This window comes from Etheostoma cragini, chromosome 15 (assembly GCF_013103735.1).
Source record: "Etheostoma cragini isolate CJK2018 chromosome 15, CSU_Ecrag_1.0, whole genome shotgun sequence".
Lineage (NCBI taxonomy): Eukaryota > Metazoa > Chordata > Actinopteri > Perciformes > Percidae > Etheostoma > Etheostoma cragini.
Window position 1 is genome coordinate 17,706,260 of NC_048421.1, and position 27,191 is coordinate 17,733,450.

Sequence of the window (27,191 nt, forward strand, 5' to 3'; positions counted from 1 at the left end):
TAGCTGACTTTCACGTCATGCCTGGAAGAACTTCTCCTCAATATAACAGTATTGAAAGTGAAAACAAGCAATTCAACATGCAATTTTTTTTCTTCAAATTATGTTATTGTTGTTAGTAATAAGCGCATCATAAATATTTGTACATATTGATTGATTAACACTGACCGTTAGCCACAAATAATGTTGTTTTGCAGCTGCTCATTGTGGCCACTGGAGGGCGCAGTGGACTATCATTTAAAACACTAAAGCCAAACGTAACAGACACACTATCACATCCGGTAAAATCTTTCGAAATTAAACATTTAAAAGCCTTTTGTCTACTATTACACTGGCAGCAAACTTTGTAAATGTAAGTAGAGAAAACATTAAAAAAGTAGTCTTGGTTAACCCGGTATCCACAACAATAACATTTTGAAAAATAATGGTTAGTATTGATACAGGATTTACCAATACTAATGTTAATGTTGCAATTAGTAATAATCACACTAACAATGACTTGTACTTATTGACAGTAACCATTTTCACACAGATGTTACAGATAACACTGGCATGGTGACAAATCAAAATATGTGTTGCAGTAACTACTACAATCTTTAATAATCAATTCCGGTAAAATCCTTCAAAATAAAACACATGGTAACACTTTACAATAAGGTACACAAAAAAAAAAAAAACTATTCTACTGAAAAACAGTGACTACCCTTTTGAAAAAGGGTAACTACTCTTCTGAAAAAGGGTAACTAATCATTTATTACCCTTCTGAAAAACAGTAACTACCCTTCTGAAAAAGAGTAAGTAACCTTCGAAAAAGGGTAACCAATCATTCATTACCCTTTCCAAAACAGTAACTACCCTTTGTTTGTAAACCTTATTGTAAAGTGTTACCATAAAATATGTACGAGAAATGGTGGTGTATATAATATATAATAGGTTATCCACAGCCAAGTGTGTAAATTCATAGAGTATTTATTGCATAGCTACAATGCATTACACGGCGATAGGTGTTTGAACAGTGTATAAAATACAGATACAATATCTTACCAACTAAAGGAAATGGAGGAACATCTGTGAAGACAATGAAGAATAAGAATAAGAATTTGAGTACATATTTGTATTTTTTCCCCACACAGAATACAGTATATATATTTCCACTTACAGCTGATGCAATCAGATAATACCCAAAAAAAGAAGACGCCCACACAGGCAGGCTGACGGTGGAGGCAAGCATTTATTCAAGGGATGGCAGTGGCAGGGAGGGTACAAACTCAAAGAGTTTTTAACTGTCTGGCCACCCAAAAACATGGAAAACACGGTTTATTATAAGTTGATATGTTAAACTTACTATTAATCTAAAACACAATTTGTTTACCTTAAAACAGAACGTATTGTTTTCTGTATTTGTGCATAGCAGTTGACATTAAAATGCATATTTTCTCACATCCCAATGTCGCAGAAAACTGTTTGGATATTTGTGCCTGCACTTTTCAAGGAGATAAAAGTTATTAAAAAAATGTAATATTATTATTATCAATCTTTTTTTAACAGATCAAACAAACAATAAAGCTTGTGTTGTCTTCCCGTCAACCATGAAACATTTGTTTTGTCACGTTTTCAATGTTGTTGTTGAGTTTTGGGATATTTTTAATGTTGACATTTTGACGGCCCATTTTTTGTGACACTTTAAAAAAAAACTGAAACCGGGTTAGTTTGACCCAAGGACAACATGAGGGTTAAAAACTGTAGTGCGCCATCTACAAAACATAAAGTTGCATTTCCTAATATTTGCATAATCTGCTTTATTTTTTCAATGAGACTATTAGGACAGATTGATTTTGTTTTTCTCCCGTTGACAACTAATTGTGGACAGTTGCTAGATGGACACAACATTAAATAAGCCCCGCCCCCTTTAGTTAATGTTGCTATGTCAAAATAAGATTTCAGGACTAACCGATGTATTATCAAAGATTCTCTGTCCCTAAGGGAGCGCACGCTGCCCATGGGTGTATTAACAGATAAAACATTTACAATTAGGATAATGATCGTATTTGGCACAAGTCATGTCGCTTCTAGTGTACATGACCGATTTATTATAATTATCTTATAGATGTCAATATTTCATTTTTTTGCAATATTTGAGGCCGTTCTGGCAACAAAAAGTAAGCAGTGGAGGTGAGATCATCATACATATTAATGGACATTAATATGTGGCGTATAGATGAAAATATGACTTTGGAAAAACAAATAAATAAATTAATAAAACCTTTTTTGTCTCATAGCCACATCATTTACAGCGGCCAATCAGATCTAAAACAGAGAAATTAATGTTTGTGCTCAGGAGGAAAATCTTAACATTTGACTTTTTTTTCCTAATATAGTGCATACTCGATAAGACAGCTACTCTGGCATCGTCAGGCAGTATTAGTTTAGGTTAGATACATGTCGCATTCATTCTTCTACCAATGTTATGGACACTACAATGTTTTTAAAATTCAGAATGAGATCAGTTCACGGTGTGGTTGTTCAAGCTAAAGCTGGGAGTTAGATATTCGATGAGGAAACACACACTGCAGTCCAGTTTGTTAAGCAGATGATGTCATAAAACAAGTCTTTTCATGGACGCGTTCGCAACATTCAGAAGAGTAAAGAAACAGGACTGGACTCGACCCGAGCGCACCGACAGAAAGGAGGACTCGTCTGTACGTTCAGAACTCGTGTCTGTGATACATGTCTGGGTCGTAGTATTTGGTGACCACCACTCTGTTGGCAAACTTGCGGCCGGTGAGAGCTTGCATGGCTTTCTGACAGTCTGCAGCAGAAACGTACTCCACAAAGATCTGGAGAAAACAAACAAAACACAACACAACTTTTGGGATGACGCCCGCAAGGAAATTAAAAATTACAGCAGCACTTTTTGCAAGAAAAAAATATGTGAAGAAGACAGTATAAAGACAACAAAATAACAGTAATAATAATAATAATAATAATAATAATAATAATAATAACAATAAGAACATTCGTCAAATAAAGAAAAAAGACCATCAATTATTATCAAAGTGTCAGTGTTGAGTCCAGTGTTAAGTGTATACATACAGTGTATGTATGTATGTATGTATGTATTTATGTATGTATGTATTTGTATGTATGTATATGTACTGTATGTATGTATATGTACTGTATATATATATGTATGTATGTGTGTATGTATGTATTGTATTGTCCTCTCTGCCCTATTTCCTCCTCCCCCCGAGTGAGGAGTTGGAAGGAGCAGCCTTCCACTGAACAGGCTCCTCTTTGTGCTGCAGATGAAGATGAGGAGGATCTCAGAGGTATGCATGAAATATTACACTCATTCAGAGCTTCTTTACATGTGTGGAAACGTCACTAAACATTGGGTCTGTCCACAAAATGTGTGTCTCCGTCTTGGATGTTTCCCAAAGAAAGTGTTAGAGAAGCAGCTGTACTCTGCTCTTTCCTGGAGGTGGGAAACTTAACCCGACGGACATTTGTCAAACCAACCAGTTTGTCTTCATTCTTAAAGTCTTATTTCTTCTCATCTTGTGTAATATTAAAACGTGGTGCGACCAAACAATAAAGCATTACTCTCACCTTGGGTCGCCTGGCTAACTAAGTTTTCAGTGTGACATTTTCATTCACCTCATTATAACTATGGGTGGGAATCACCAGACGCCTCCCCATACGATACCATATCATCACGGTACTTATGCCACCATACAATATTGTTGCTATTTTAAACAGATTGCAAAATTCTGCGATATATTGCAATTTATAACCTTTTTTCCAACTTCTTATTTTGTAATTTAAAAAAAAGATTCATTTCTCTGTTGGTTCATATCCCTTCAATTTTATTGCTGCAAAATGGGATGGTCAAGCAGACAAAGTGACCAACACAAATATAATAAAACATTTATACTTGGCGCCTGTGTATCGATACAGTATTGTCACTAAAAATATTGCGATACTATGTTGTAACAATTTTTTCCACCACCACTAATTTTAATGGGCTCATTACTGCCACTGAGGGCAGAACATACACATTGGTGCCATTCTCATGGGTACTGATTCTGACTCCACACTCAAAAACAAACTTCGACAAGTGACACAAAAGTGAGACTTTGACAAATACACCTATGGTTAACTTCCCCACCTCTGTTAAAAAGCCGCACACAGCCCCTTCCCTGAACTTGTCTGTGAGAAACATGTAGAGCTGCAAACATGGTCAGCTTTTACATCTATCGCAAACTATTGTGAAAATTGACCAATAGTCATTTTTTTATAAAAAAAAGTAAAAATTCTCTAATTTCAGCTTCTTTAATGTGAATATTTTCTAATGCCTTCACTCCTCTGTCTAACTTACTTGTTTACATGTTTATTATATGTAGTTTTTCTATGTCTGGCAGCCCAGTGGATGTGTGGAGTTAAGAAGGAAGGAAGGATGGGTGGATTGGTATTTGTTTTCAGTTTAACTTTCTTCAAGAAAATTGATTTAGAAGGCACAGCACCTCCGTGGGTATGCCAGAGTTCTGCAGCCTCTGAAGCCCGGGGAATTGCAACGTTATTCAGGAACTGTTTTGGTGTGTAATCAAGCAGAACTTTGACATTTTCCACTATCTTTTTCAAGAGTTTAAAGCAAAGGCCAATAACAACTGGCTTTGTGTAATTAATGTTACCATAATCTGTGTTTTGTGAAAACAATGAAGTCCAAACTTGTACCTTTCCACAGCCGGGGACTTCCACACCGGCAACGGGTCGGGGGATCTCGATGGAGCGGACGCTGCCGTACTTGCAGCACTCCTCGCGGATGTCTTCCAAGATCTCCTCGTAGTCGTCGTCGTCCACCAGCTCCTCGGGCATCACCATGTTGAGAAGGCACAGCACCTCCGTGGGTATGCCAGAGTTCTGCAGCCTCTGAAGCCCGGGGACCTGCAGCGTCACAGGGGTCTCTATGATGGAGGTCTGGAAGTGGAGGAGATGTTGTATACATCAGCTTTCGTTTGTTTTTCACAAAAAAAGTTCCAGACTCTCAGCCTTAGTCTCACGACAAATGTATTTTCCACAAAGTCAGCGGCTTCCTGCCCCCCCCCCCCTCTGCCTGTTACTGGTTCTTCGGCCTCCCTTCAGAAGACCAACATGTTGGAAGTCCTTTTTTTCCGATGACTTTCAACTCCCACCATCTGCCACTGTGAGTCTTTACATTGTTAAATGGAGACGCTCCAGAGAGGATCTCATTTGTTTACGGTTGGTTAACGGTTTGGTTTAATTGGGAAGAATGTTTTTCAAAAAACTCTAGGTTCCCACAGTTATTTTCTCGAGGAAACAAGGAATCACAACAAATACCAGGATTTGCCTGACTCCACCTGCAAGTGAATCACAGACTTCCTAGTCTCACATTGCCAGACCCTTCTCCACAGCGCGGCTAGTCCACACTGCAATCCAGGATGGGAGAAAAACGTGCTCTTGTTTATTGGAATTTCTCTAAACCAATCACAATCGTCTAAGCGCAGAGTGGAGCCACGGTTCCGCTGCAAAATAGCCTCGGGATGGAACTTGTTTTGGTGGAAAAAAGGTGGTTCAAAAGTGGTTTTAGTTGTGCAACAGAAACCTCAGACTGGACAGATAGTCTAGCTAGCTGTCTGGAATTACCGTGCAGAGATCTGAGGAGCAGCTAACCATAGTCCTCAGAAATCCACCGGAGTTTAATATTCCAACACAAGGAAGGTCGTCATGGGGAGGCCCCTCCTTCATCATCCAGTTCTTCAAGTTGCAGGGGTCATACCGTGCCATGGTCTGAGCCAAGAGCATGTCCCAGTCCTTAACTGGACATCTGAAAACGACATTCAAAAAGAGTGACATCCGGCAGAATTTCCAGCAGAACCAGAGCAATCCTGGATATGGAAGGACGTGGATATGGACTAGAGACTTCCTTTCTGACCGTAAGCAGGGCGTGAAGCTGGGGAAACATTTCTCTGAATCTCTGACCATCAGCACCGGTTCCCCTTAAGCCTGCATCTTTTCCCCTCTGCTCTTCTCCCTGTACAGAAACAGCTGCATCTCCAGTCACCAGTTTGTCAGAGTGCAGCGTATCATTTGCTCTGCTGAGAAGGAGATTGGCTGCAATCTCCTCTCTCTCCAGGATCGGTACGCCTTTTTCATAAGTAGAATAGAGTTGAGGCGAGTCAAGCAGGTAGGGCCTACCATGTAATGGAAAAACGCCAAAACACTTTGAACCCTTTCCTTGCGGCAGGACGCATCAGGACCACAACCTCACAACATGAAGAGAGTTTCTTCCCCTCTGCAGTCAGCCTCATTACCAAGGCCCAGGACCCCCACTGACACTGACTCTTAACCCCACCTGATCTACCCTAGACTTCTGTCTAATCTGTGAAATGAGAGATTAGACATTCGTTTAATGTGTCACAAAAAGTTAGATTTTATTTCCGTGATTTACAGTTTCAAAATAATAGAAAAAATGGCGTCTGCAAAAGTTTGGTCAGAGTTAATACCTTGTACTGCCCCTTCGGCAAGTATCACAGCTTGGCAAAGGTTCTTGTAGCCAGCCAAGAATCTTTCAATTCTTGTTTGGGGTATCTTTGCCCATTCTTCTTTCCAAAAGTCTTACAGTTCTTTGAGATTTCTAGTTTTTTTGTCACGCACTGCTGTTTAAAGGTCTATCCATAGATTTTCAATTATGTTGAGATCAGGAGATTGTGAAGGCCATGGCAAAACCTTCAGTTTATGCCTCTTCAAGTAATCCACCATGGATTTTGAGGTGTGTTTAGGACCAACCACCAAGGCAAATTCCACATACTTCCACAAATTTACCGTGGCAATAAACCTTTTCTAGTTTTGATTATTTCCCTGTTGTACATGCAGACTCACTGTCAGACCTATGCTACTACTACTGTGTAGCATCCTACTGTGATCTTTAAGGAAGATAAAAGGACTCACAGGATTGGCGTTTTTAGCTCCCACACTTGCCCTTTGGACTATCAGCTTTTTGTCGCCCAGTTGCATTCCATTGAGCCCAGCAACTGCCTGGCAGAGAAAACACACAGATCTTAACGTAACAAACACCACCGCTAACACGGTTAACACCTGATGACACCATTACCTGGTCTGTGGCACTGACTTCTACGTATTCGCAAAAGGCGTAACCTTTTGACAGTGAAGTGGCACTGTCCTTCACAAGATTGAACGCTTTGAGAGGCCCAAACGATGTCAAGAGCTCCTTTACCTGCAAAGAAGAGTCAGACAACAAGATATGAGACTGAAAATTTATCTCAAACATGCAGAAAAATACAGAGGGAAGTCTAAATGTTGCAACACAGTACATTTAACTACATTATTATTGGAAACAAAATGTATGCAGTTAAATAGAATTAGCTTTAGTTGTTTGTGCAATTTGTATTTGAGAGATTTTACATTGCTATGGAAGGAAAGAAGAAAGAAGAGACAGCAGTGTATAAAAACGTTTATGTCTTTTGAGGGTTTAGGGTAGGGTGTAGGGTTTGTGAAGAGCTGATGATGTGGAACTGAGCTACATCTGAGGGATCATGAAAATATCTTCCTGAGATTTTCTAAAGTGTTACTGAGACATACACTGTAGATATAAATATGCAAATTAGGTTGAAAGAGCAATAATTATCTCATATTCAAAGTTATTTTTTACGACAAGCTCAGCGGTAAATGGTGCAAATAAAATAAAAGGTCTTATTTAGATTTAAAGATTGTCTTTTATTGTATTTTGCCAGCTAAAGGCAGATGGACAATATTCTTTACCAAGTTTTCTTACCTTTACATTAAAATAAAAAAAAAAGAGAAAAAAAACACCACCACCACCACCGTCAACAACATCCCCAAGTCTAATGATCAGGCCTTAACCCCCAAAATCCCTTGTTCGTAAACGCGCTCCAAAAGCATGATGGGAGACAGAAACTAGCCAGTAAGGGAGCCTGCTGGCTGGGAGTGTATCCGTGTGAGGACCAGAATGTCTTACTTGCCTTGTGTTACATGTTGGCATGGCAGCAGTAGATGAGTACTACTGAACAAATTATGAGCGCAGACTTAACGATCTTACAGGCCCCTAGCTGGGGACAAAGTGGGGGAACAAAAATGAAAGAGCTGTGAGTATCAACGCAGTGGCAAGTGGCTTCAAGTATTAAATAAAAAAAAAAAATTAAAAAGTCAATGAATAATATACATCAGGCGACATGTGCTCTGTAAGCTATTTAAAATAAATGAGACAGAATGGACAGTTAAAGTGATAGTTGTAATTTTCTTAAGTGGGGTTTTATGGAGCTAAATATCCATAGTCAGTGTATAACCTAGAGTAGATGGTGGTCAACATGCCCCCAGTTTGAGACGCAGACAGGAAGCTAAGCAATGTACTGCTGGGACAGGGGGCAGCAGCTAAAGGCATTTTAGACACCAAAAAAAATCTAGTTTGCAAGTAACATGTTCACTGTTTAACTTGTCATCACAGAATTCTTTACGAAGGGGAACTAAAGACACTACCTATGATTTATTCAAAGCCACCAGACTCCTTTGACAAAAACACCAATTTTACCTCTGCCTCGATCAGTTCGTTTGTGTTTTTGTGTGAGTCTGAGGTTTCAAAAGGGATAGATCAGATTCAATTAAGTCATTGATATCAAGGCAGCGGTAGATCAGCCACTCCAGTGTTAAGCCAGGTAAAATTAATGTTTTTATCTAAGGAGTCTGGAAATGGCTGCCTGACAGCAATGTAAAGCAAGGCTAAATATGCCTTACAATAAAAGAATATTAAATTTTCTCAAGGGGGTAAGCCAACCTTGACAAAGCGTAGCTCATATGGCGCCATTTTAACTCTACCAAGCACTCACCCGCTGTTAGCATTCCATTGACAGCTAATAACAGCCAGTCGCTTTGACAGCAAATAACTTTACAACCAAAGCATTTAAAGACTCTATTTACCCATTGTTTATTTCTAAAGACACACAACTGTGTATAAAAGGCTCCATTACCTTGTATCTCACGTTCTGGCTCTGTAGCAGGGTTTTTTGTAAAAAACAATTGTGTCATAACCAAGTGACTTGCTGTTGCACAGTTGATAAATCACCGTATTGTCAGGAAAAGCTCACAGACAGTTTTGACTTACATTAGCTGTTTAGGTTTAACTAGCTAGGTTTAGCTAGCAATAATTAGGCTGCGTCTATGTTATCTCCCTACATTTACCTATGCTCTCCATCTCTACTGATTAGGAATAATTAAAATTTCTCTTTGCACAGCTACCAGAAGACTTACAACTTTCAGACACGTTGCTCTTGTTACATCTACGTGGTCATGCTCAGTTGGAGGCTGCGCAGTAACGCTCAGCCCTCATCGGAAAAGTAATATCCTTCACCGGTCTCCGTCCAGAGCAACGAGGTCTGTTGGTCCATTTCTTTCACTGTCTGTTTTTTCTAGGCGGGGCCTTTTTTAGTTAATTAAAAACATTTAGCTGCTGCCCCTATGTCCACAGCAGTACATTGCTTAGCTTCTGTTTGGGTAGTGCTACCTGCTGGAGGGCGTACCAACAGCTATCTACTGTAGGTGACCCAGTGACTGTGGATAAGTAGCTCATGCAACCCAACTTCAAAAAATTCAAACTAACCCTTTAAATTAACTGTTTAACGTTTACAGCGGTTGGAGCTGTGAAACTGTATAGCCCTTCAAAGTATTAGACGTGAGTGAAACCTATTTATGTCCAAATATTGACTGTAACTTTTTAAATTCTCAAAGAAAAAGTCCACCAATATAGTCACACTTTTAGTTATGATTCATTTCCAATGTTGAATGTATTTCTGGATTTTTTTGTGACTTTGTTTTGGGTGTTCCCACTTTTCCTCAACCTGCCTGATTTTAAGCCCTTTCTACAACCATCTACATGTATTTGTTGGTGCAGAGTAGTACTGCAAGTTTGGACCGACTAAAACCAAATTTTTGAGGCTGATAATTAACTCAATATTTGGGAGTTGAGAAAATAAAAAAAAATTGATAATTACATAAAGGTAAATATCACAACATTTTATTTTAGATTTACACCTGATTTTTTAAATGTTGGAAGTGGCTTTTACTTTACAGGAAAACTTGACATATTGATATTGTATGTTGTTGTTCACTGTTTCCTGTATGCATATTTATATATCCATATATTTGTTTACCTACTAGTATTTAATAGTGTTTATGTGTTCAGCTTGTTGTTGTAGCTGTATGTCTGTATATCTCATTATACTGGAACTGTGTGTGCAGGTAAATAACTTGTAACTACACATACTAGAGTTGAGGGATTGGGCAAATATATCAGCTATCGACGGTAGGCCTATTACATTAGCAGTTGTTGTTTTTTTGGTTGATTTTTGTTATTTTGTTTTGCTACAACTGCTGTCAATCACCAGTTGTTGGGCTGAAGGTGGCCAGTTGGAAAACGTTACCATATTGCCAAACCATAACCTATACTTCGCGAATTAAGCGGATTCATATTTGGTCTGTAAAGTACAATAAATAATACGAAATAATTCTAAAAATGTCCATCACAAAATGTGTTCAAACTCTTCGTTTTGTCCGAAATCCAAAGATACCCAATACAAATTGATTTAAAAACCGTGAAAAGCAACAAATTAACATGTTGGAGAAGCTAAAACCAGAAACTCTTTCTTGATTTTGTGTTTTATACAATTAATCAATCAGGGCATAAATGAACAAATACTTCCAATTGTCGATTATCTGCCAATATTTATTTTTTTAATCAATCAATCAATCAATCAATCAATCAATCAATGGTCCAAAGATACTTATATCAGATAACATATTTTCTCCGACCAAAACTTTAAGATACTAAGGTTTGTTATCACATAAGAGACAAATTAAAACAATTGATAACATTTTCTTTTCAGCTCAGTGATTAATTATCATGGTGATATTTAATCAACTAATCATGTAGTTACTGAATTATAGGATGTGTTACAGCCATGCTCCTTTCCTAAATAAAACGTCCTGTTTTCTTAAGGTGGACTTTTCCTTTGACAATTTTGAGTCAAATGAATCAGGAGAAACTTTCAGGCCTAAATACCACACAGAAATAAATGCAGTTTATCAGGCTCTTATGTAAATATACTGGACTTTGCTTACCTTTCTTTAATCAGTATGCTTAACATGAGAAAGGTATAAGGAGTTTACTTAGTCACATAAAAGCCTTAAAATATTCAAATACGATTTATGACATGATATGATTAATGTTTGTTTAAAGTAAGCTAGTTTTAGCAAAAGAAATTTTGCATTCTGCACTTAACCTATCTATTTAAATAAAAAGCTAATTATCTGTAGAAGTTGTCCATTGTGATTACTTTAAAAGATCAGATACATATTCATACATAATCATTAAATATGAACTCATTTCTCTGTATTGTATAATTGTTAAATCATTTTTTTAATGTATTTACGCTCTGGGGTCACGTTCTGTTTCTGGCTCTGATAAACATTCAGCTTTATTTTACTTTTTTTTTTTAGGAAGACTCCAGTTGTCTCTCTACCACAACACAGTTTTAGATTTTTCATGGCATAACAAAATGTAAAACATTATCAGCATGTTTAAAGTGCAACAAAACCCTCAGCAAGTGAGAGCAAAATAAAAGTGCACCTGTTCAGTCTGTTTTTAGTTAAATACCTGGTCATCGTTAAGGTAGTTGGGCAGGCCTCCTATGAACAGTTTGTGGGGGGAATCAGGAACAACTGTGGAGACGACGCCTACAGACGGCAAAACCACAAGCAAAGAAAACATTTTTCATATTATATATTAGAATGTGTTAATACTCAAAAGCCCCTAGTGTGCTTTTTAGATTTTTCCAATCTTTTATTGTGTTATATAGTTTTTTGTTTGTAATAGATATCTAAAGTATAAAAAAACACATTTAACTCCAAATGGAGCTTTTTCTCCCATAGAGAGCACATTTTCCACCTGAAAACGTCTTGTACACATAGCTCTGAAATATGGCGGCCAGTTTTTCTTATACGCTGCCCACAGGTGCTGCCTGATAGAGCTGTGAAAGTTACGAGTTAGGCCCAACAAGGCCCGAGTACTACAGAATTCGGCCTGAGCAATACATTTTGATTGACAGTTTACAGCCAATAAATTATTATTATATGTGCTCTGTGTCTTTTTGTCAAGAATGAGTCATTTATAAAATGTTATAAAAAAAAGGTCTTTGCCGCTGCAACCAAAACATAATCACCAGAGGACAGCCTTTGTTTCACATCCTCAGCATCCATTCCCGCGCTTATCGAAACGCATCACCTGACCGTTCATTTACCACGCAACCCGCGCAAGGGCAAGTCCAGCCCGAGCGCGTGTAAAATGATAGAAATTAAGACTGAACCAGGTTTGGGCAAAGACATTCAACTCTACTGTCTGAGCAAGCACAGCCCGCCCAGTGGTTTGTTTCAATTTAGTTGACCAATCACAACAGAGTGGGCCAGCTGACCAATCAGGCCAGAGTGGGCTTTTCAGGAAGGCGGGCCAAGAGCTCAGACGGAGTGTTTCAGGTTGAGGCACAGCAGCAATGGGCAGCATGAAAAAACATAATGTGATTTTTAAACATCAAATTATAACCTATTCTATTCTACCTATTCTAATAGACCCCCAGAGTACAAATATTATGCCTAAAATGAGTAAAGTAGTGTCTCTAAAATATGACTTAGTAACAAACCTGGGACGTGGAAAGCCGGCTGCTCTGAGATGCCAGGTAAAGGCCGATAGTCGTGAGGTCGTCTAATTTTCAGCGATTGACCCTGAAAAATGATCCCATCGAAGGCCATCGCCTGCGTCGTCTCATCTACAGACCGAAACTGGAAAGAATAATCATTTTGAGTGTACTGGTGTCCCACAACAGTGTTTGAGATCTGCATGTTATATATATTATTTTTTTAAAGAAAGAAAAAATAAATCCTATGACTATATTAGGCTTAAAAAACCATTATGAGTTACATTTATTATGCCTGGATAATGTGTTGATGGACTGGGGTTATTGTCATTATTACATTTTATTATTAATTATTTAAACATTGTTGTTGTTTAACATGTCTGCTCTTTCTTTTTAAATGGCTGCTGACTCTGCATTTCTGAAGTTCTGAGTTCTGATGAATGAAGTTTACTTCATAATTGTTTTTCCTTTTTAAAACTTTATAGACCAAAATACATTTCCATTTCACATTTATCATAACAATAGTGTAAATAGAAGGTACAATGTTATTAATGGAAATTAAAGAAAAATAAATAAATTATAAAAAAGCAGGATAATGTCTTTGCAGAATAATCTGGCAATTCTTAAAGTTACTGCTGGAAATAAAGTGCCACACATTTATATTAGAGATGCAACTAATTTGTCTACATGTGTGTGTTTGTGTTTAAAATAAAAAATGAGAAAAAGGTTGTATACCATTTTCCTTTAAAGCACTTTGTATTTTGTTATTGTTATTATTATTATTATTATTATTATAACTGGCTAGTAATATATCCAATGTATTGTATATGTATTGCTTTGTAATGTTATAGTTAATTTGTACGGTTCTATTGCTCCAACTGCTTTGTGATAAAAACAAAAGTAAGTCTGACTGTAGTTTCAGATGAATTGTACAAAAACAAAGTGTAAAAAAGTTGTAGTTGTGAATAAATAAAAGGACTATAAAAATCAGATAAAATCCTTGCAAAATAGCAAGTTGTCCGTTTCTTTAGTTCTTATACAGATTAAACAAACAAGGTATAAAGGTGTTAATTTGTGAGCTTTAGAGATGCTGGTAGGGGGATTTGTTTTACCTTTGGACAGAGCCAGGCTACATGTAGCGGTTTCCCACTGGTTCCAGTCTTTATGCTAAGCTAAGCTAACCGGCTACTGGCTGTAGCCTTATATTTAACAGACAAACATGAGAGTGATAAAGAGAATCTTCAAAAAGAGAATAAGTTTATTTAAAAAATGTCAAACTATTTTTTTGAATAAAGCATTTATAAAAAGGTAGCAGCGGGAATATCAATATAAAACGGTACAATAGTATACATCACAGCACGTACCTCTAGGAAAGCAAAGTTTTTATCCTGATTAATCTGCACAGCGAGTACAGGGTTGCTTGGGGCTTGTGAAAGTCCAGCAAGCCTCATCTGAGCGTTGAAGAACTCCGCCATGGACTCCTGAAGAGGAAGACAACAAACAGCATGGCTGGAGTCAACGTGAACATATCCGTGTTTGGTATAAATATCACAGAATAAACAGGAAGTCAAAGAAAAGAGGAACAAGAGAGACGTTACCTCAGTTACTCCAAAGGGAATATTTCCAACATAGAGGCGTCTGGCTTGTCTCGTCATCTGACTGCCAACTATGGGCACTTGTGTTGGAGCGGCAGCCACTCCGGTGGTGGTGGCAGTCGCCAGCAGAGCTATCGTTGGTATCTGCCCGGCCGCTGAAGGAGAGAAAACACAAGAAACCTCAGACAAATCTTGTTAGGCTGTGAGTAAAATGAGTCTCTAATGCAAGTCCAGAATTAAAAAGGACCTCTTAACTATGAGACAGTTAGTCAGACCCTTACTATATTGTATAAAATTAAGTATAAGCATATTAACCTGGGCCTATAACGTGTGGGTAGCCTAAAGCCTTTATACATACCTTTTTATTGCATAGAATACTAAGCAATTCAAATTTTTATGAATCGTGATTTAATGTTATACCTGTGGCACAGTGAATCCTTATTAGGGACCCCCCCATAATCTATCCACACCCATGTACACAGACCACGCCCCTTTCATGACTTGTAGGTTAACCACCACTGGGTAAAAAAAATATATATACTCAATATACACTCAATATATTCATCTCATTTTTAATACGTCCCGTTGGGGAGAGTAGCCTCAGCCTAGTACTAGAACTACTGCGACTGACTTGGATGAGGAAGAGGTGGAAAGGCCAGCAGCCCTGTAATTTCAAACCTGCCAGACTTGAAAGGGGCAAATGAGGAATTGGGGAAGTCTCCTGGTGCAACAGTGCCAGCGCAGCAATGCCTACAATAATGACATTTTTTTTACTGTCAGTGAATAGCAGCGAGTGAAAGTCAGTGTTTTATTTGTATCTAGTGACAGTGATCATGTCGTTAGTTCAGATTAGTACTGGTAAACTTATCTAGATCTAGGAATAGAAGGCATCATGCTCTCTTCTTTTTATTTGACCTAAACACAGAATTTTAAAACACATCCATATGGGAGCTTTTTAAGGAAGGAGCAGGTTGGGTCACACGCAGACAGAAGCACACAAACACACAAACACACACACACACACGCAGACAGAAGCACACACACAGATTGCTGCAGCAAAATCAATCTCTGGCTTTGCAGTGTCTGACTGTCGCGCAAATGCCCTGCCGCAAAGATTGGCCTCTGCCAGTACCCCCGACCTGCGAGGAGGCGAGGGCCCGTCCAACGCTGCTTGCAGCTTTAATTGCTTTTATAAATTTGTAACAGAATATCTAATTTAGTTATTTTTTTGAATAAGTAACTAGTAACTGTAACTGTAACCTTTTTAAAGTAACTAGCCCAACACTGGTGGCTACAGAGTAGTTAGTAATGTTTGAATATGTAAACAAACAAATACCTTTTGACTGCAATAGTGGCATAAAGCAGACAGCTACAGCAGCCTCAATTTAAAACCAGAGAGTATTTCTAAAATGCAAAATGTGAAATTATGACCAGCCATGAAGCAGGCAATTGGTGAGTATGGAGTAAAAGTAAACCACTGGCTACAGTGTTGCATGTATTTTAAAGTCAAGATCATGTTTATTGTTTTAAAATCAACTCTATTAACATTTTATGTTGATGCACTACTATACATTATTATTATTTATTTATTTTCATTGTGGTAAATGCACATCTTAAAAAATAGGTAGTTTCTGAACGCCCAACTGGTGCATACTTCTGTGTACTGCTCATCTTTTTAATTTCCATATTTTGTTAAGTGTTCTTTCTGCCATATTTTAGGAATCATTAGAAATCATTACATTCATATTGTATATTCAAACATAAACAAACTGGTGTCTCATAGCAACAATACCATTTGGATTGAAAACAATACATGTTGTTGTTGTCATAACAACACACTGAATACTGGGACCCAGCTTTAGTTCTGACACACATTCACTCAAACAGTAGTTTGTATCTGAGAGTCATTTGACTGTGACAATCCAAAGTAGCACATTGCAACAGGAGAAAAAACACTGGAAAACATGGAATTCAACTCCAGAGAGATTCAACCAATCAATTTCTATCTCAGTTCCCTTGAAGAACAAGTACGGTGTGAGCTGAAGGACAGCGAGGCAACGCTCACCCAATGTGAATCTGAGGGGAGAGTTCACCTTATCATCCCAAAGGACTTGTTGGCCGATCTCCTCGATCATCTCCAACAACAGAGAGAGGGCAGCCGTTGGGGCCATGAGAAAGAGCTGATGCAGAGGGAGATGTGTGACTTGAAAGTTCAGCTTGCTGAACGTGTCCCCTCCCCACCCAGGGAAACAGAGCATCTGAAATCCCAGCTGGGAAAAATCAGCAACAGGCTGCGAAAAGCCCAAAAAGATCTGGACCTGCAGTACTTCATTACTGAATACCTGAAGGTCGAATTGGAGCAGATGAAGGGAGAGAAGGAGGCCATGAAAAAGGAAGTGGAGGCTCAGAAGATGGAGCTTTGTAAAGAGAGACATAAGCTCAAGGTGAGTAAGACCAACGTGGAGTTGGAGAGCTTTCTGGAGATGGAAAGGGCTCAAGCTCAGGAGCTGAAGAATAAATTGAGCAAGATGGAGAAAACTCTCCTAGAACAGAAGGAGGAGGCAAAGGAGATACGGGAAAGATCCCAGGCTTCCCATAGAGCCCAGCTGGATGAGGCTCCGGCTGAACGTGTCCACTCCCCACCAGGGGAAACAGAGGGTCTGAAATCTCAGCTGGAAAACCCCCAAAAGATCTGGACCTGCAGACCTTCATTGCTGAAGCCTTGAAAGTCGATTTAAAGCAGATGAAGGGAGAGAGGCAGGCCCTTAAAAATATTGTGGCGACTCAGAAGTTGAAACGTCGAGAAGAGAGACAGATGCTCACGGTAGGTAAGACCACCAACGTGATGTTGGAGAGCCATCTGGAGATGGAGAGGGCTCAAGCTCAGGAGCTAAAGGATAAATTGAGCAAGTTGGAGGAAGCTCTCCTAAAACAAGACGAGGAGGCGAAGGAGATTCTGGAAAGATACCAAGCTTCTCATAGAGCCCAGCTAGAGATGCAGGACCAAAACAACAAGAACCTCCTGGATGATCTTGAGAAAAAGTATGAACATCAGCTGGAGAGTCATCTCAACCAGTGGATAGAAGAAAAATCCTCCCTCCTCCAGGCCACAGAAAGCCTGAAGCTGGCTCAGCAGGAAAAAGAGCAGGAGTGGGAGAGGACTGAGAGCACCTGGAGGTGGGTGGTAGATCTTCAGAGCCAGGTAATGCAAAAGCCAAAGAAGAAGAAGTGGTACCAAAAGCTTCTGCCTGGCTGAGGAAGAGAAAATGCATTTGTACTGGTATAGTATCTGTCTGTCTGTCTGTCTGTCTATCTGTCTGTGTGTGGGTTTGTGTGTGCGTGCACATATGTGTCTGTCTGTCTGTCTGTGTGTGCGCATGTGTGTATGGGTGTATTGTTGTGGGTCTGTGTGTGTATGTCTGTGTCTGTGTGTGTGTGCATGTGTGTATGGGTGTGTGTGTGTGTGTCTGTCTGTCTGTGTTTGCTCGCAGGGCGTGTGATACGTCAGTACAGTAGTGTTGGAGTAGTAGAGCTTTTAGTCACAGTGTGCTACTTGCTGCATTCTGCATGCTGCATGCTACATGCTACATGCTACATGTTGCTTCTGCTCGCCACTCTCTGCTTCCAGCTACTGCAGCCGGACAGCCCTTTGTTTTCAAGGGCTGAAAGAGGAGCCGAGTGTGTAAGCCTCCTCCGCCGGTACATAGCCTCTCCACTGCCAAGACTTTGTACACGCCTCCCCGTGGCACACATGGTAACTGGTCCCTTGTGGTTCCAGGCTAAGTTGTACAGGATCTAGGAGCAGCAGTGGGCCCCAGAGACGTGGCATGCAAGCCCATCAATGAGTGGAAACGCCCTGATGCCCGTCAACCATTGTCCCAGCTATGGGTAAATAGCCCCAGCTATGGGTAAATAGCCCTTAGCTAAGGGTAAATAGCCCCAGCTATGGGTAAATAGTGAAGACCCCAACAGCGGTGCAGGTGGAAGATGTTGGTGTGAAAACCACCACAACATCTGGGAAGGAAGAAGAAAGCAACCCCACAGCCACGTGGGTTAAATCGGGAGTGTACAGTGGCTAGGGGAGCAAACCCTGTGGCGATGTGAGAAAACTGAAACTATTCCTCACAACTATATAACAGCTACTGCATCTACACAAACACTAGCTATAAAAGTGATGTCCTGTTTGTTGGTGTGCCGGCCTTGGGCCTGTCCTACATGTGTACTGTGGACTGTCTTGTTAACTTGCAGGTGTAGCGGAGGCGATAATGGGATGACTGTGATCACCTGGCCGGTCCTCCCAGACTATTTACCCCCCCCTACCCCGAGACCGGGCGGACCCATTCTCCCGACAGGGCACCAACATGTTTTCTCTCTGTTTGAGTTTTCCCTTTGTTAACTACTGACAACACGTTCCTCATATTCTCCATTACATCCAAACATCTTCATTCATCACTGATACCGACAATCACACCTCATCGTGCTCTTGTTTGCATAATTATTTAATAAATGTCACTTTATTAATGTCACGTTGCTGTGCATCTCCCTCTTTTGTTGTGGCCTGTGAGCCGGTTGTAACAAGTTGGTGGCTCATTTGCTGTGAGTATAAATCGGTACCTTGTTTGTGTTTTTCTTTAATTAATCCTAGTTAGTTGCGGTTGAGGTAATTTGGTTGAGCTTGTCTTTTGTTTAAATGTTAGGTTGCACTACAGTCATGTGTAATATAGTTTGCTGTTTAAATCAAGGAAACGCAAACGCTCATTTGCATCCTAAACCCCCAAAATATAAATTGGCTGAACATTTTTTGTATGGTAATTATAATATACTAAATAAATGTTGTCCTCAGGGTCAAATTTGACCCATTTTCAAAAAGTTTCTAAATCAGAAATTTGAGTTTCCTTCAACCAAATTGTAAAAAAAAAAAAAAAAAAAAACGTAGATGGCTCCATACAACGCTCCTCACAAGTTAAATAACGGATCAGTTCTCTATTTTTATTGAATTTGTGTGTTTTAATTTCATAGCATTTTAAGAAGAAAAAAGATTTAAGAACACTGAAAAAAGTGACAGAAATGTAAGGAAAAGCAACAAAAATGTCTGAAATAAATCCACAAAGACATTGTGTGAAGTGAGAAAGAACTTCGGGAAAAGATAAAAAACGTCAAAAAGTGGCAACAAATGTCGGAGAAAGCTTCAAAAACGTGGTGAAAACAGCAACAACAAAAAATATCGACGAACAACTTTGGGAAAAGTGACAAAAGTGTCTTAAGAAGGTTTTAACCCGGGAAAACTAAATGTTGGTCTACGGGAAGACAACGCGAGGGTTAAATTAACAACACCGGGGCATTTCTTTCTTGTCTCATGCAGCTTTAGACTTTAAGACAAAACAGGTTTATTTAGGGTGACAGAGCCTTTCAAACACAGCTGCAATTCTGCAGTTTTATGAAGAAGAAATGCTTTGGAAAATACACTGGTTATGGTCAAATCAGCTGCAAACTTGAATTATTTGGTAAATATCAATTATCAGTTTACTTCTTTATTTTGGGAATAATTAATAAATCCAATGATTTTAAACAGGGTTCGTGCACCTATTCCAAGGTCTAATTTAATCACTTTTCAAACACTTTCAAGGTCCATTTAAAAAGCTTTTTCCAGCACCTTACACCACCATAAATTACATACCAATACATAGTCAAAATTGTTATTAAGTATTTTTGTCACATTAAAAGACATAATGCTATAAACAGCCAAAATGGTGATCAGATATTTAAGCAAAACACAGTTTTATTTTCTAAAGGTATCACTGTCTAAGTAGACTTTGCTTGCTATCTAACCTTTGATCAGAAATATGTGACCTTTATTAATCAAAAAATGTATTTCATTGCCAAGACATATACAGTGGCTTGAATACGTTTACACACCCATGTTAAAGGGAACTTTATCAGGATGCAGAGTATCCTTATCCATGAAATAACTGGCCTTTAAAATGGGAAGAATAAATGCTTCTATGGGAATTTAACAAAGGGGGGTGTATATTTATGCCCCTGTATTTTAAGAAAGAACATTTATTGATTTACAATACATTATTCATTTACAAGGAAAATTGGTTTCCTTAAAAGGTTGGATTTGACTAAAATCCTAAAATATTAATTTTGAATTAACGCATTAAGATCAATTTCCAAAAGATGTTTTTTATTCATCTTTTTAATCAACTACAGCATGGGTGTGTAAACTTATTCAAGCCACTGTACATGTATCTTTAAAAGAGCAGTATAGTATTGTATAAGGCCTTCCTCAACATGTACATGTATTTTAAGTTCCATTAAAGAGAGGTGGAGGTGTGGTCGCACTTGAGCATTTCAAAATTTAAAAAAAACTTGAAAGTCACGCATTAGTTCATTTCTGAAGTAACCATTTAGGGCCCGAGCGCTGACAGCGGTGAAGGCCCTATTGGAACTGAAGGAATTATTAAAATTTTTACCATTTTTGAGGGCTTAACATATTCACAAACTCACCAAATTTAAATAAATTTGAAACATTTGAACAGTTCAACGTAGAGTCTTGTGGTGTCATTGAACTCAGCAGAGACTTCCTGGTGATGGTTTGACCTGCCAAGCCCCCTTTCCAAGATAATGAATTGTACGACGTAGAGTCTTGTGTGAGGTATCACTGAACTTAGCAGGGAGTTCCATCTTCATTGGTGACAATTTGCAGTGTCTGAGAACCGCACAACTGCACTGGACACCGATTCGCGGATTTAGCGAAGACCTGTCCAACACTGCTTGCAGCTTTAATTATTGACTGTATCTGTGGATGGCTACCTTGGTAACTACTTTACCTATAGGCCAGTAACCCTATCATCAATGTTTTTTATATGTGCTATTCATGTTAAGATATATTAGTTTTGACAAAAACTTTCACAAAATTAACAATAATTTGGAGGCGCCCCCTGCGCCGACTCTTAGGATCCCTGTTGAGGATCTCTGCTTTAAAGTATACAAACTCAACTTTTACTTTTGTTTGGTTCATTTTCTCCTCAAGACAGCACCTGCATAAAACATTGTGAAATACACAGTAAATTCAGTACTAATAGACCCTGCACATTCTGGGTGGGTAATATGGATTAAATATTCTAGCACAACATATTTTATTTTATTTAATCTAGCATCATTAAATATTTTAGTTTTCTGGAAAATCAATTGAGACATGGTTTATGGGCGAAACAACCCAACAGTAACCGGACAGCCTTATTGTAGCTAATCCAGTAGATTAGAAATCTGATCAATTTTAAAATAATTCACAACATTAATAATAATAATAATAATAATGATAATAATAATAATAATAATAATAATAATAATAATAATGTATGCCCCATTTATCTTGCAAGGGGAGCTTACAATGTTTGCACTCTGTTGTTATTGCACACAGGCCTGAACTACACATGCTCAGTGCCTATACATGCACTAAATGGAGAGATGTCAGAGTGAGGGGCCTGGCCATGGAAAGGCACCTCGAGCAGTTGGGGGTTCGTGCCTTGCTTAAAAGCCCCTTGGCAGGGCCCAGGCCCCTCTCCAGCTACCACCATACTTTGGTCCTTATGGGCACTTAAACCAGTGACCCTCCGGTTCCCAAACCAATTCCCCTACTATCTGAGCTACTTTAATATTTTTGGTGAATTTAAAAAATCTTTAATGCTCTTGCCGGTGTAGGTGGGAAGATGTCTGACTCAGGGACTAAGCAAGCAAAAAGCAAACATGATAGTTACCTTGCATAGCTTTGTATTGCATTGGTGTGATGTGTTCAAAACCAGGAGGAGGCACATCCCAATATTTGCAGGTCCTTTTCTTTCTTGTCCGCCTTGGAGAGTGGCTGCAAAGAGACAACAACTTACGTGAAATAATTTCTCTCAAAAAAGAGTTGTAAAAAGTAGGGGTGACCCCAAATAGTAGAGTGTTAAATGTTTTGATTGAGTCTTCGCAGAGAGGTTATGAATCTATTGTTTGATTGATTGAAGAATTCAGAAAATGGTTAGAAATGACATAACAATTACCAAAATCCATAAGTGACACCTTCCCAATGTTTGTCTTGTCCAACAGCAGTCCAAACTACAACATTATTACAATTATTAACATTAAAATCAGCAAATCTTCACATTTAAGAAGCTGGAACTATGAAATGTTTTTGTAATAAAACGACTTCAATAATTATCAACACTGTGGCTAATTCAAACAATTGTTTCAACTGTACATTTTCATATGTTTTGTATGCAAATATCAATTCATAGTCATTCAATCTGAAAAGAAAAAAAGGCTCAAGTACAATAAAAGCACCTCTGATTTGTCCTTAAGTACAGTGCTTGAGTAAATGTACTCAGTTACATTCAACCAATAGATTTACAGCGTGATCACAGCTGTTGCTGGTTTAATGTTAGCAGCGACAGCAAGGATTCTTTTCAAAATGTGAGCTGTGAAAAAGTCCTACAACAAGACCTTATTTAGTACATGGAGTCTCAGCCGATGGGGATGGACCCATGACACAAAAAAAATAAAACCCTGTGAGCCACCGACCTGTGCTTCTTGTGGTCCCGCGAGGGGCTCCGGCGGTCCCGGCTTTTCCGGTCCCTGCTGCGGCTTCTCTTCTCTCGGCTGCGACTCCCCCGGTCTTTGCTCCAGCTGCGGTGCTTGTTGCCTCGGCCAGGAGATGCACTGCGACTCTTCTTTTTGTGTCTCTCTCTTTCTCTCTCTGTGCAGCAGCAAGCAATAATTAGGCAGCTACACGTCTGCCAATGAAATACTCAACATATATAAATAGGGCTGGGCCATATAGAGTTATTACAAAAGACGATATTACTGGATGTAGATATTACAAGGATGTTGTACAAATGGCACTTTCACAAAATATTTACATAATTACATTTTAGATTATTAATCATTTTTAAGGTGGATATAATGACTAAGTGGCTGAAGGCAAATAATAGAACAGCTAAAACACTAAATTCAGAAAATTGCATCACTTTCCGCAAATGCGGTTTTAAAGACAGGAAAAGGAAGCACTTATATTACGATATCCAAAATCTAAGACATCAAGTCTCATATCACGATATTAATTAATAGCGATACATTACCCAGCCCTATAAATAAATAATACTGTATGTATTACAGTAGCTGCAATTAGTGGCTGATTAAACCTTGCTCTTAGTCTCGCTTTGCTAGACCTTCCTCCACGGCGCTGCGGAGGAGGGTCTGGCTACTAGCTGTACTCTCCAAGTCGACTAGTCGATTTATTGGTCGAAACGTTCTGGCCAAACCAAAATTTTGATTGGTCGATTTTTTGCGTGTTATTTCATCAAGTGGAAGCATAGACCGTCATGGTCTATGGGTGGAAAGCAATAATTGCTAACGGGGGTGTTTTCAGAGCATCCTGGTTGCACAGGTAACAGTCTGTCTTCAGAACACCCCCCTTGTTTTCACTTTTTTTGGATTAGCCCAACCCACTGGGGACAGATTGAAGAAAGAACTAGAAATCCTTGTTTTAGTGGTTTGCTGAATATTTATTTAATTGTGAAATTACAGTCAGTCCTCCTCAACCATGTCGAAGACATCACCAGTGTGGCAGCATTTTACAAAAATAGATAACGGAAAAATGTCAAATGCAAAGTTTGCAAGCAACAGTTCGCAACTGGACTACAAAGATGGCATGTCACCTAAAAACGGTAAGCTAACTTGTCCGCGTTAGGTTGCCCTGTCTGTTTTGAGCAGGCTATATGAACATATCAGAATTGGCCTATTTCATAATCTAATAATCGTTTTATAATTACAGGCGCACTCTTCTGCAACTATGGTGGCGTTCCCCAGACACATCCAGACTACCCCGGACCCCAACAGACCCCGCTGGATGTTAACCCTCTATAATCCAAACGCAAAATGAATATCACGGAAGGAATTGTTGACTTTATTGCTCAGGATATGAGGCCCATTGCTGTTGTGGACGGCTGAGGTTTTAAGAACTTGTTAATAAACAGCGCCAGCACGCCACACCAGTTTTAGAGTTAATAAAACACAGCGAGGCACTGAGCTTGACCACAGATATGTTTATTAAAGCAGACGTGTCTTTTGTGTTTAAGAGTAAAAGCTTTAAATTAATAGTCTATTTGTGTCTGAGCCGTGGAGCCGAGCTCCATGTTCAGCGCTCCGTGCGAGGACTACATCACAGCGCTGTCAGAGCCGACAGACGAGTGACATTTCAGTGCAAAATAATTAGGTCAAAAACGATTTAACATACTGCAAATAGCCTACTGCCGAACAGTAGAGTTAATTAATCTTGCATTTTATTTGATCCCGCTTGAATTGAGCCATGGATTACAAGTATGAAGTTCGTCAGTTTAAAAGATAATTTGGCATGTCAGGAAGGTCTCAGTTTATTGTTAAACTATTGTTAAAAAGAGTCACATGGATGATGTCTCGCTATAGCTACCACACGCTAAAGTTACACATCTTCGTTCTGATAAAACGTCACTGGATAAAACATCAGGTACGGGAACATTACACGTTTTGTTGAACAGCGCTAAGCTAGCTAGCTAGCGAGCAAGTCAAGCATCATGCAAGGAAGCGGCAGACCTACAGGGGGGGAAGGGGGGCAGCTTATTAATAATACATAATAACCTTAGATGTACTTTAAGCCCGCCGCCCGCTCGTTGTGTGCAAGTCAGACTGTGCGAACGCTGCTCCGCACGTTTGATGCAGGGACGTAGCTAAGTATTTGAGGGGCAGTGGGCTAAGATTACATCAACAATTAGTATTTATTATTAATTAATATGAATAAATGTTTGTTTCAATTTTTAAAGCAGCTTGTGGCCATCGTGGCATCGTTTGTTTTTACAAACCGTTTTTTGAACACCAAAGTTAGGGGGGCAGCTTGGGGGGGGTAAGGACCTACGGTGGGGGGTCAAACGCTCCATCGTAATTTGTAAGAGCATTCTGCCCTTTGATTAGTTTTCATTTAACTAAAGACGAGAACAGCATAATACTAAATACTAAAAACTAGCATGTTTGAATTCCTAACACTAAGAGGTTCGCTGTTTCGGTGGCGTTACGTTATAACGCCCTACACAGTGCGTGATGATCGATCATTTGTGTGATTACTGAAGGAGTCCTACACAATGCACTTCCTCTCACATATCACAGCAATAAGGCCGCACAAATTAAACCAGGTGACATACTTTACTGTCAAACTGGGAAAACAACAACTACAATGGGATTAGGAAGGCTAGTCTAAACATAACTGGTGTGAGCATGTAATAAATCTCTTCTGATTTTATGTGTGTTTGGCTACAGGGCCCTAAATGTAATTCAAGGATAACAGGAGCTTTTCACAGCTTGACTTTTAAAGGCCAGATTAGCTGGATGTTAGCTGAAGCCTAAAAGTGGGGATACTGCCAACCAAGACAAATCTGAGTAGTGCAAGAAGGGAAAGAGAAAGGGGAAAGGAAGAATTGACTGTGAAGGATGAAGAGGAAGCTGCAGATTCAGAGAGAGGCACAGAGGCAGAGAGGGATCAGGAGGAGGAAGATGAAGATGCCTGCAGTTACCCCTGGACCTTTTGGCTTGTTTGTATTCTCCGTTCATATTAATTGCAGTACAGTAGCATAACCGGGGCTTAATATAAAAATAAAAATCCCCAGAGATTAGAGTTTTGATGGCACCTTCTACATTTTCACTGGCCCTGAAAGAAATAACATATGTGTGATTGGCAAAGGCAAGAAAAAGCAGGAAAATATACCCGGCACCAACCAGGAAGCTTCAGAAGATGGTCATAACCCAACTGCCACTGTATGTTGTGCCATTAGCAGGAAAGCTAGACCAGGGGTCTTCAACTACATTGTTCCAAGGGCCAGAATGTTTTCAAGCAGACACTCCGGGGGCAAAATAAATTAAATAAGATGTATTTACACCTAATACGCATATTCTTGTTTGAACATTTATTTTTTTACTAAATTAATGCCATAATTTTTACATGTATCAGTGTAAGCAAACTCCTAAAAAACATGGAAAATCCATAATGATAACTATACAGATTATGATTGGTGGAAAATGCTTGCAGAAGGAAGGACCTGTTGTCAGGTAAAAAGGTCAGTGTCAGAGAGCCTGACAAAACATTGTGGAAACAGCAGCTTTGATGATGAATGGACTGATAAGCAGGTTAGCATTTGTCCTGTATGCCTCATTTGAAATAAGACATCAATGCATGCACCGAGACCAAAAATGCACTGGCCCACCTATCTACAGATAGAGGAGATCGTGATAAGCCCTATTTCCACAAACGGTGGCATATTCCTTTAATAATCCCCAAATTGGTCCAGTCAGAACACAAGAAAAAAAGGCTTCTAGGAACGCTGTGTCCCGCGGAAGCCCCTCCGGTCAGAAAGGGGCTTGTCGAGCCCTGAGCATTACATAACACGTCATGTCCTAGGCCTAGAACACATTCTGTAATTGACAAAGACCCAGCAATTCCCCCAAGAGGAAGCATTTGGTGCAACAGTGGTGAGGAAAAACTTCCTTTTGGGCAGAAACCTCAGACAGACCCAGTAGGGCAGCACTATTAATCAAATTTTAATCACGATCACGATTTTGACTTCACACAATTAAATTTGCGTGATAGAGCGATTTTTTAATGCGTCATTTCATAGAACGCTCCGGTTTTTTTTGCATAGCGCATCTACCGCTCCGTAAACCACTGTCGGATCATATGCCAGTCAGTTGTTCCCTGCATCGCGCAGTTTACCAGCAAACGCAACATTTTGTCCTGTCTGTGTTACTCAGACAACAGCAGTGAGCAGTGCTAGCTAGTCGGTGGCGGTGCTACTTA

The 27,191-nt window shown here is 39.3% G+C and overlaps 1 protein-coding gene across 2 annotated transcripts in view; it reads right to left on the bottom strand.

Moving 5' to 3' along the window:
• Positions 1-2,093: 2,093 nt before the first annotated feature.
• The window catches only part of LOC117958765 (splicing factor U2AF 65 kDa subunit-like), a 28,193-nt gene continuing 3,095 nt past the window's right edge, over positions 2,094-27,191 (bottom strand). The window contains exons 2-11 of one of the 2 annotated variants that reach the window (XM_034895387.1): positions 22,895-23,069; positions 22,093-22,196; positions 14,333-14,484; positions 14,099-14,215; positions 12,741-12,879; positions 11,702-11,781; positions 7,130-7,252; positions 6,967-7,053; positions 4,732-4,974; positions 2,094-2,834 (exon numbers count right to left, since the gene is read on the bottom strand). In XM_034895387.1, the coding sequence (XP_034751278.1) occupies positions 2,703-2,834; positions 4,732-4,974; positions 6,967-7,053; positions 7,130-7,252; positions 11,702-11,781; positions 12,741-12,879; positions 14,099-14,215; positions 14,333-14,484; positions 22,093-22,196; positions 22,895-23,069 (1,352 nt within the window). In that variant the 3' untranslated portion in view covers positions 2,094-2,702. The remainder of the gene's footprint in view (positions 2,835-4,731; positions 4,975-6,966; positions 7,054-7,129; positions 7,253-11,701; positions 11,782-12,740; positions 12,880-14,098; positions 14,216-14,332; positions 14,485-22,092; positions 22,197-22,894; positions 23,070-27,191) is intronic. The other variant, XM_034895389.1, reaches the window with a different exon arrangement.